Source organism: Electrophorus electricus, chromosome 24 (assembly GCF_041902795.1).
Source record: "Electrophorus electricus isolate QZ-2024a chromosome 24, ASM4190279v1, whole genome shotgun sequence".
NCBI classification, from domain to species: Eukaryota; Metazoa; Chordata; class Actinopteri; order Gymnotiformes; family Gymnotidae; genus Electrophorus; species Electrophorus electricus.
Genome location: NC_137520.1, coordinates 7,708,579 through 7,720,211, shown reverse-complemented (window position 1 = coordinate 7,720,211; position 11,633 = coordinate 7,708,579). Strand labels below are relative to the sequence as shown.

At 41.1% G+C, this 11,633-nt stretch overlaps 1 protein-coding gene across 5 annotated transcripts in view; it reads right to left on the bottom strand.

Moving 5' to 3' along the window:
• Nucleotides 1–11,633, bottom strand: part of ndrg3b (ndrg family member 3b) — a 44,154-nt gene that overhangs the window by 13,306 nt on the left and 19,215 nt on the right. For 3 of the 5 annotated variants that reach the window (XR_003411586.3, XM_027024110.3, XM_027024114.3), the window contains exons 4-5: nucleotides 2,475–2,580; nucleotides 1,008–1,128 (exon numbers count right to left, since the gene is read on the bottom strand). Coding sequence is in view for 3 of the 5 variants with exons in the window: in XM_027024110.3 (XP_026879911.2) it covers nucleotides 1,008–1,128; nucleotides 2,475–2,580 (227 nt within the window). In the remaining 2 variants the exon portion in view is untranslated. Of the gene's footprint in view, nucleotides 1–1,007; nucleotides 1,129–2,474; nucleotides 2,581–7,784; nucleotides 8,136–11,633 lie in introns of those variants that run through there. The other 2 variants (XM_027024113.3, XM_035522468.2) reach the window with 2 other exon arrangements.

Below are 11,633 nucleotides of genomic sequence, written 5' to 3'. Positions count from 1 at the left end.
TGGCTTTAGCAAACCACATGAAAAGTGGAAAAAACAGCCAAGTTTATAGTTAGCCTGCTGAGTTTTAAGATGCATTGGAAAATCTGAGTAAGAAGCTGGATAATAAGCCCATATAAAATAACTCATAGATCAGCTAGAAAGAATAGCCATCTTGTAATCATGATCAGATTATGTTTCTGCTGTGTTTTAAGCAGAAGTCGAGTGAAGGGAGACTCGTAGCACAGGTAGCCCCTCTTTGTCTGCTCACTTGGTGCCTGGTATGTGTGGGGTGTGTAGCAGGTACAACCATGATTTACCACTGAAATTCACAAGAAGTGTTAAGTTGATGTAGAATTATAGTTGCATCAGTAATGAGGAAAAAATGCAAACTATAGTGTAAATTGAATTTATCAGTGAATGGGGCAAACATACTCAGAAGAGAGTGAGTGAGTGAGTGAGTGAGAGTGAGTGAGTGCACGTGCGCTGAGAACAAAGCAGGAATGGAGGGGAAAAATAAAATGCTTTAGTCTTGTAAATAAAGTTTTTCATAATTTGTAAATAAAGTTTTTTTATAATTTATTTACATTCATCATATCTATATTTGAAGAAATATAACATAGTATAAATGCACCTCTTTAAAAAAAAAAAAAAAAAAACACCCAACAATCTAAGTTTCACCAAACTAACAGCTCACAATGGTTTTTTAAAAAATATATAGAATTGGAGTGGTATCGATATCGGGAGACATTCAAATGCAAGATATTGGTACCAGATCGTTACAGAAAATTGGTATTGTGCCATCTCTAGCATTGTGCCAACCAGATTATGACCAAAGATCAATGGCTCAAATCATCATCATCAAGAACTACTGGCAATTTCTTTCTGTGTACAGAATCAAATGAACTCACACTGAAGTACCAATCTGATCTAAAGCGTTTCTGAAGACAAATGGAACAGTAGTCTAATCCAGGTGTACTCCTGTGTAACCTGGTGTCTGTGTTATCTAATGGTGGTGGGGGTGCACTGACCCGGTGGGGAAAGGTGGTGCATTCTCCTGCTGCCCAGGGGCATCCACATGGACAACCGCGAAATGCTGCGTGATCTCCTGCATGTCCTCATAGTTAAACAGCGTGTTGAAGCACGACTTATCTGCAACATGCAAACAGAACGCATGCATAAGCAACCATCAACAACCACTCATCATGGTACAGGCATAGACGTAACTTACGCTGGGGACATCACTTTCTGAAATGGCTGATTTTGTCCCCACAACTTTATGAAAGTGTACTCTTAAAACATTTTATATAATGTAATAATATTTTATTTAACATAACATACTTTAGTCAATGAAATTAAACATATGTTCCTAATGTCAAATCAGAAAACATTTTGTCACACAAAGCAGAGATAATAAAATGTGCTAAAACTGACATTTCGCAAAACAAAAATGATTATTTAATCAAAAATAAATAGAAAACAATTGCACTACAAATACATTTTAAGCAATAATGCTGATACGTCTTGTATTGTTCAATGCCGATAGGCTTGACAAACAGCCATAAAACCTTTCACCAATGCTAGGTTGCCACTGTTGGGTCGCTGAGCAAAACCCTTAATCCTCAAGCTCTGTTCAGTCAGAATTGTAAGTCGCTTCGGATAAAAGCGTAAGCTAAATGCTGTAAATGTAGCTACCATTAAATTGGTCAAACATCTAATCTTGTAAATGACATGTTGCATTAAAACAACATTCCTCAAAAATGTCCGAGACTGGTCTGCAGGATCATAGTGCGTGCGCACACACACACACACACACAAACATGCGACAAAGGGCTTCTGAGAAATCAATATTTCAAAAACGAACACTGCAATAATGATTAGCCTAATTATTAGCTATAATTATTAGCAATAATGATTGGCCCTAATGTTCATATCCAGTTCTTCAGAGTGCATCATAATATTAAACTTTTATGGGGTTCCTAGTACGTTTCAAATAATGTGCAACAGCAAGGTTTTAGTTACCTGCATAATAAAAAAAAACCCACAACCATATCAATCATTAACCTTGTTAACGGTCTTGTTAAATATATCTATGTTGCACACATTAGCACATCATATTGACCATTAATTTGGGAGGAAGACAACCATCTTCCTTTTCTGCAATCCACACCCAAATATTAGTCATGTACGACGTAGGTAAGACCATCCCCCTACGTGCTGGTAGTCTCCATTTTTTTTGAGCTACAATCCTACCAGGAGGACACTGCCAGATACATACCCAGACAAGGAAGCAGAGAAATCTGCCAGAATACCCTGTAATATATTCTAGACTTCCTACCATGATGAACTGTATCCCGTGAGGAAATCTGAGAAGGGCGAATCTGCTACAACAACGTTTCTCATCCCACGAGATGGCCCACATTTTTCCCCTATCGAACATCCCAACCACAGATTTTACACTTAAAGATCTGAATTCTTTTTTTCTGTTGGAAACTCACGGTTGAGACCGATGTCATGGTACGTCAGGATGGCAGGCCGATTGCCTTTGGGTGTTCCTCTCAAGGTGACATGGAGGACGCCATAGGGAGTCTCGAGGTCATGCTCCTGGAAGCAACCAGACAGATCACAAGAGTCAGCACATGAGAGTTTCTCAAGGTTTGGGATCATCATATCGCAACGTTCTTGCAGAAGGTAATGAATGAGGTCAGTCGAAGTCAATGTACCGCGCAACACTGTACTGACAGAAAGCCTTTGACAACAGTGACAGGAAACTCGCACTGAGACAGTCAGTCAGTCAGAAACAGAATAGACACAGGCTTGCGCTAAATAAACCTCGATGACGTTCGACTCTGATCCGATTACCTTTTCAAGGAGCATCTGCCTAGCCAAAGCCTAGAACTCTACACCCACATTAAAGTCGGTCAAAACTAGTGGATGCGCACCAATTAAAAAGACAGATCTGGGCAAATGCTACTCTTGTTTGAGATCTTAAGTAGAGAAGCCAATATCCCATTTAAATCCTTTGTTGGCTTATTTCCATTTGTTTATGGGCTATATGTTGCTCAAGTATTTGGTTTTGGTCTGTAGACAGTGTTTGCTGTTGCAAGGAACCACAAAACCACCACAAAATGCGTCAAGTGTTACTAAGGCCAGTTAAACATGCACATCACAAACTCCCAAACAAACATCAGAGATGAAATAAGAAAAACAAACAAACATACAAACATTCTTAAATGTCTAGTATACCAGGGATTCATTATCCTAGAAAGATAATAAATATTCCAAATTTAGATTCAGGAATTAACAAAATGATGAATTAAGTATATATTAGTTCAGCAAAGTGCTACCTGAGGCAGTTCATATACTGAAACACAAGGAAGGTTTGTGCAACTGTGATGCACAGAGGGAGACCCGGCTGTTGTCTAGAGCTGTAAAATATTTTATAATTACATATTAACAACCAATTGATGACAATGTTGATGATTTTTACAAAATTTACTAAGTTACTGATTTTGACTTTATTGATTACCTAAGCTGCTGAAGAGCTTGTATGTTGTATGTTGAGAAAGTAGCTGCCTGCCACAGGATCAAAATTCAATAACAAATATGGGCTCAAAGTGAAGATTTTGTTTCAATTTTAGTGTTTCTTACGTTCAATTCAAGTGAACTGGTTCATTTACTTATTTAAAAAAAATTAAAATAATAATAATTATATATTTTGCACTGGTCAGCTCAGAAACACCAAGAGGTCTAGAAGACAAATCGTAGTGGATGACAACCATTTTCTTCTTCTTCCCCCGTTGAAGAAACATCCCCCCCCCGCTTCACAACTGTTGGACAATAACAAAACCCCAAGGAGCATTGGGGTATGTAGGTATGTAGGGGTCATCTATCACAAGAACTCGCCACAGTAAACTATTGGTAAGCCTTAACAACAGAAAGGGCAGGGGAGAAAGAAAAAAAAATAAAAATAAAAATCCAACTTTAAAGGGCTCATCATCGTGATCCACTTGATCAATAGCGGGTGAAAAGGAAGGAGAAAAGAAGCAACTGCTCATGATCCAAGCACAGTGGAGGCAGTGTCATGGCATGGAAGTGGTTCCCTTGTGTTTATTTATGTGACTTCTGACAAATGTAAATAAATGTTACGTTATCCACTCATATTTGGCCAAATGGTTTAAAAGACTTGGACAATGGACAATGACCTGAAGCATACAGCAAAAAAACAACTTTTTTTTTTTTTTTAAATAAAGAGGGGTGGAATGTTCTGCAATGGCTAAGTCACCACTTGCCTACTGAAGGCCAATTGAAGGTAAAACAACCCAAGAGCAAGCAGGCACTGAAGATAGGCCTGGCAGAGAATCACCAGGGTAGAAACACAGTGTCTTCTGGGTCCAGACTTCAGACAGTACTTAGTAGTAATTAGTCTTTTATACTGCAGGGCCCAATGGCTTTAGGTACAGACAGTAATCATTCCAATCACATTTCTACACAAACACGGTTTAACACAGAACACTTACAAACCCTGCTCAGCGTGATTCTCAACATGGTTACCCAACTGAACTGTGCTCAGAGGTGCAGAATCATTTAGGTGGTGGGATGGCAGATTGGTTTCAGAGGGAAGACTCTTCTTGCTCTTCTGTCCCATCATCAACATTCAGCATTTGAATACGTCCTGTGTTGTTTTGGCCACATTAAATGAGGCACTAAAAACAGTCCAAACAACCACAAATGATCCATCTCATCAGACACATGCTGAGACCGGAGTGGTTTAGTAACACAATTATGACAAGATCCCACTGTCGCCACAAATACTTCCTGGCCCTGATTTCCACCATGACAATATAAACAGAACTATAACTGGTTTAAGGAGTCTGAAACAGCGTGGAACAACCCAACAGTCCTAGTAACCATTTGGTCCTACAATGGCAAAGAGGCTGCTGACTACAAAAGATTTGCAACCAAGTATTAAAAATGACAATTTATGATTAGTCTGTATAATTACTTTTGAGTCCCTAAAAATCAAAATTCGTACACCAGTCGTTCTGATCTGGACGTCGTCACAGAACACTCTCCTCCCATGAGTCACGTGGTTTGGCCTGCTGCGTACAGTGTGAGGGTCTTGTTTGATTATTGTATTTGTCAAAACACCTGCACACACCTGCGCCTGGTTAGTGTTTTGTCTTTGTGTATTTAAACCCCTGTCGGTGTGTGCAGCGCTGTGTGTCATTGCCTTCATTCATATTCATGTTCACAGCGTTAAACATATTCGTGTCCGTCTTCGCCGTCAATGCCCGTGTTTGTGTTCATCGTTTACGTTATATGCGAGTGCCTTTGTCTTCCATCTTTTTCAATAAATGTCTGTCTACATCGATGGAGTCTGTGCATCCTGCTCCTTGCCAAGCGGTACTCGGGCCGTTACAGTAAAAACACTCAAATTCAAGTTGAAAGTCTGTACTTTGAAATATTTTATTTTATTTTAACTCCAATATGCAGTGGTGTGCATTCAGAATAATTTATTTAGTTTATATACATTTATGGATGTGTGCAGCTTCACTGAATGAGTGGAAGCTTTTTTAAAGATGGCCAAGACATCTGTGGCAAACAGTTCACGATGGAAACAAACAATCAAAAGTACAGAACACCATGCACTGAGGTTTTCTAGGACGACTTGGCTCAAAACCCAGCTCAGGAGTACAGCAGTGGCACATGACCAAATGAAAAAAAGTGTTTAAGTTTCTTGCTAAGGGAACAAAAATATATCCAGTAAGGCTAACCAGGCTGTTTAAGTTTTGTACATAGGATTTATAGAACTGATGCCCTTTTATTTTGAAAGCTTAATGAACCACCCAAATAATACCCACTAATGAACTTACTATTACACTAATGAACTTACTATTTTCTATTGCAGCAGCTACCATCAGGAGCACCACCATTCAGCTCACACCTGCCAACCTTGCACTCCTGAGCTCAGTGCAGGTATAAGGTTTAAAAATAGATGAGACATTTGGGGTGTGTGCGCACACGCACACGCACACGCACACACACACGCACACACACACGCACACACACACGCACACACACGCACACACGCACACACACGCACACACACGCACACACACGCACACACACGCACACACACGCACACACACACACACACACACACGCACACACACGCACACACACGCACACACACGCACACACACGCACGTGCCTATTCATAACACACAGAGTGTGTTGGATGAGATATGATTGCTGCCTGATCTTTTGATGTATGCTCCGTAACTTCAACTGCCTGCCTCACTGCAGATGTTTCAACAGTGACAGCACGTGTACACCCACACCCACACACAGCACATACTGCACCCTGGGAGGGGCACAGTGAGAATTTCTTCACTGGACAAGAAAAAAAGAGAATGCTTTGATGACCTACTGGACCCATCAACTAGCTTCTACAAGTTCCTTAGAAACAGACATGTAGCCTGATTAATGAAAACCTCACTGTGGTGAAACGTCTAGGCTTTTGAGGCTCAAAGCAGTGGATACTGATTTTGCAGGATCACAAGGCAACATTTCCATCAATTAAATCTCATGACGAAGTATTACTGAGATCATCACAGCTTAGTGCATGCAAAGGCAAACACCACAAAATAAATGCTTCAAATAGCACTGAATAAACACCAATGCCTCATCACTCAAAACATCTTTTTATTACAAAATACAAAACAAAAAACAAACAAAACACCTAGCAGAATGATAATGTTCAGAATACGACAAGTTATTGGCATGGGACAAACTGATTCAGTTACCAAGACAACGGCAACACAACTGTCCTTGTATCACATAAAAAAAAAAAAAGACAATGAACACAGACTGTGAGCTATAGGTAAAGGTGGGTGTAGGCGTGTGAGTTTGTTCATTGTGAACAAGCCAGACAGCTTTTGGTGTGCTAAGTGACATCTCTTTAACCTGTAGGAAAACGACAATCCTAATATTTCCTGTACTAGCGTAACCTTTATCTTGCCTTTCCATGCCTCCTCAATAACCTTTTTTTTTTGGAATGTCTTTGTTATAGAAACATGGATGACAAATGTTACATTTTTTAAATCTCATATTTAGCCCAGACCTGAACGTGTCCTGCATGTGCACAAGCGGAGACTAAAAGCTGCATTTATTGACCTAGATGTCTGATGTGGGAATTAAAGGAAAAAAGCTGCTTTGTTCCATTTTCTGCCTAAATTTGGCTTATTGTGCAACATAGCTATTAAAATAGTTAATTCTTTCCATAATCTCCATGTGCCTTGCTTGGCACTACCCAACCCTGCAGGCAACAATCATCACACTACACTCTGGCTTAATCTCTCACACGCACGCACGCACACATCCCATATCATATCATAGGACCACCCTTTGGGGCACTGCAGGATGACTTGCAAATACACAAAGGCTCTTAACAGACAGACACACCTTCAGTCTGTGCAGCGTGATCAGTCACGAAGTGTTCTGCTGTCGGCACTGAGGGGCATCGCAAATAAACAGCCCACACAGGTAAGCATGATGTACAACACAATCATCACACACACACACAATGCACTTGCATGTGCATATAAAGATAACCTGTATGAGCCAACATTATGCTGTTGGGTGGAGTTACTAGAAATTTCTGAAAGCAGAATCAACAGGCTGCAAGGACGGGGGGAGGGGGGGGGGGAAAAAACCCACTCATTTTCCACAACATGCAGCGCAATGTGCGCGCACACACACACACACACACACACACACACACACACACACACACTTTCACTCACCACGCCGCTCACAGCACAACAGCCGATCTGGTTGAGATCCAACATGGTCGTCATTTTTTTATCCAGCGGGGAAAAAAGGGGAGCGAGAGTGGAAGAACCAAACGCTTTTCTCCTTGTTTTCTCAGTCACGATTGGCGGCGGTGGCTCGCAGATGAAAGGTGCAAGAAAATAGCAACAAGAAAAAACACCCGGTATGACACGCCGCTCTGGATAGCCGTCAGGAAGGAAAGTGGAGGAGAGAGAGAGAAATGTGTTTGTAGATGGCAGCTAATCCCGGCTGAGATGACGAGGAGTGAGAGCAGGGGGTCTCAAGGAGAACAAGCAGAGAGAGAGTGCGAGAGAGAGTGCGAGAGAGAGAGAGAGAGGGATGTGGAGGGCACTCAGGCTGCTCTAATTGGATTTAGAGAGTCCGGTGAAATCAAGGGGGTGGTGAGGAAACCTTGGGTTGGTGTGGTATGTGCAGGTATGGTCTTGTGTGGATAGGAGTGTAAATGACCATGGGTTAGCCAGAGCGCTGACTAGTCCAGAATTCAAACGTAAATGAGGATTAATTCACCAAATGATACGGAGTGGTGATCAAAAACCCTCATAGACGTCAGTCGCAAGAATCTGTTGCCATAGAGACGGACATTAATGCCACTGCAGTTGCAATGCAAAACAAAACAAAATTCTGAGTGCCATATGTCCCACATTTCAAATTTCATGGAAACAAACTGACAAATACTCATTTCATCAACTGTTAAAAAGTACGAAGTATAGATGGTTCAAAAGCCCGAGCAGAAATGCACGTTACTGTTTAAATCAATAGTGATGCATTCCTTCAGTGAGGCAGCAACTGCTTTAGTTTACGTAGCCAACGGAGGGATTACCTGCGGATCTGAACATAAGGCAACAATATGGCTCCATCTGACCAGCTCAGAGCACCACCTCCCGCCCCAACACACACGCACACGTCTTGGGGAGGTGTGGGTGTATATTTCCATATTCTTGTACCAGCTTGTTCTAAACTGAAATGTTACTGATTCTGAAGACAAGATATAATCTTAAAATACACAGATTAAAACATGGAATGTGAGACACTCACCAAGGCAACAGAAAAACCGAGTGATAAATGGCAGAAAGGATGAAAGAAGAAGAAAAGAACAAGTTGTTCATCATAGGGAAACTACTTTAAACTACCTGGAACAAATGGAGCTCCTAGGGAAAAATAAGCATAAATTATCAGTCAGGTGAACTTCAAGACCAGTCTGAAATGGAACATCAGTTTTTCACTTCATTTCCAGTAAACTCTCAGAGCTGCTACAAGTTCTGGATGGTTCAAGTACACCCAGAAGTATCAGAGTTTGCTGCTGCAACATTAGTGTTCAGTTTTTGTGCCTTTCGAACTGCACAGGACGCATGTCAGCAGAGGTGGTGTTGAGCACTGGAAGCCACTGACCATGCAGCGTAAAAGCAGAATTTGCTCTAGGTTTTTAAGAATTAATTTTCTTGGGTTCTTCTTTGAGTTCTACTACGCAGTGGAAGGGAACAAAATATCTTCGAACAATTTTCAATTAGATCACTGAAAATAAATAGTATACCAAGTATTTTACAGAATATTTTCATATTTCAGAATATTCCACTGTGACAAAAATATTTGCAATATGTTAATATTTTTCTTTTGTTCATTAAAAATGGTAGTTAGGTTAGCTCCACACCACTACTGACCACATGTAGTGTTTCTTCAAGAGTAGGCAACACTTAAACCTTTACATTGTTAGCTATTAGCCAGTTAGACAAATCAAGACATTTTCTACCTGAGATTCCTTTCATATTTAAGCACCACTCACTTTTGAGCAAATTCACATGAATGAGTGCAATGAGCAGAACACTGAAAAAGCTGTATACAACAGTCTAGTAGGAGAAAATGCTACATAAACTTCATGTGGGCACAGGTCAAGATTTGCAAAAATTATGCAGCAAAAAACTGTGTAACCAGCACTTAACTTACGATACCATTGATTTGATCGGAAAGTCAACACAGTAGGAAGAAAATAAGGACTGTGTGATGGCATGGATGGGTGGTCAGAGTAGTCAAGGGGAAGGGCAAGGGTAATCCCATGTGTACAATGACCTCAGGTGCACAAGTACAAAGAGAAAAGATAAATTTAAAAAATTTTAAGAAATTAAAAAGTAAAACCATCTGACCTTTTGAGGTTGGTCCTTCCGCATCAGGCCGGTCAAGATCCCCACTCGACTAGGGAACTAGTATGAACCATCAGTACCCTCCCACCAACCCTAGAAATGTCTGTACCTTTGTTTTTGGCATTAGTGCTAGACAGTTCTTTGGCAACAATGGCATTGACCTTGTCTACCTACGGCAAGATCCTCTCTCTTCTGAGGATGTACCCAAGGTAGGACACTTCAGCCCTTGCCAGGTGGCACTTTGTTGGCATTGACCACCTGTCCTGCCTCATGGATTCTCTTGAACGCTGTGTTGCTATATACCGCCACATCATCAATATAGGCAATACATGTCCTTCTGCTCTCCTCAAGATGTGGTCCATCAGGCACCACATTTTGGACGTTAGATGAGTTGCAGGTTCTGCTAGTGGAACTTGCCCATATCCCTTGCATAAGTCCTACGGGCTAAGGAACTGGGCCTTCCCGAGCGGTTCAATTAGCTCGTCTACTCTTGGCACGGTGTACGGGTTAAAAGCAGATACTGAGTTGAGCTTTGAGAAGACGATGCAGAACCAGAGTCCTCCATCCTTTTTGGGGGATGAGCACAACTGGACTGCACCTTTCGCTCCTTGTTGGTTCTATAATGCCCATCCTTGGCATTTCCTTCACCTCTATTTTAAGTGCAAACAAAAGAAAAAAAAGAATTAAAAAAAAAAAAAAAAAAGGTTCAAGAAGAGAAAACAAGACAGTCCAGGATAATTCTATAGGTTACTCCAATTCTAAGCTGACCTGGCTCTGCAGTCTATTTCTCAAGCCAGTAGTCAAACTAAGCAATCTTTTTTTTTCCTCCTTAAGAGTCCAATCCTTATGCAGGCAGCACTGCACCCTTTCGCTGGTCACCTCTGGAGAATTCAATATGCGGTTCGAAGTAGCCTACTTCCTGAATCAGTTTGTTGTCTTCACCACTGTCGTTCAGGTATTCCTTCTTTCTCTCAGGAGTCCTCCTGACTGGCTGGTTATCTGGCTTTTATATGTTCGTGATTGTTATTGTGTCATGTGGTGTCATGTCCCAGGATGTTGTGAAGTAAGTATACATTTTCTTTTCTTTGTTTCGTGTTGCTGTCTATATGGCATTAGGGTTAGGTGCAGGTGATGGCGCCTTGACCAGGGTCATGACAGAGTGAAAAATATTCAATCAGGTGTGGCAATTTCCTATTCAAGACAGACACACACACATTGTCCATTGTGCCTAGTGACAACATCTGGGTTAGGGTTCTTTGCATTAGGGAAGCGAGACCAAAAACTAAAAAACAAAAACATACCTAAACTGTGTTAGCAGAACTAAGTCACCACCTCTACTAAACATCTCTGGAGTTTAGCAGTCAAAAATATATTTAGAATAAAACTGTGGCCATTTATTCTACTATTTAACTACACAGACGCATGTCACACGTCCTTTCCTTTTTAGACGGCGACTATATAATCTGTGGTTCCTCACATCACATCAGCATAACGCTGAATGACAGGGATGTAGACCAAGCATAGATAATGAGCATCACACTGGACAGCAACAAGACCAGAGTTTCAAAACGTACGATGTTGTGACCGTTACACCAATGCATCTGGTATGATTCACTATACATAGAACATGGCCCAGTTAAAACGGGGGGGGGGAGGGGGGAGTCC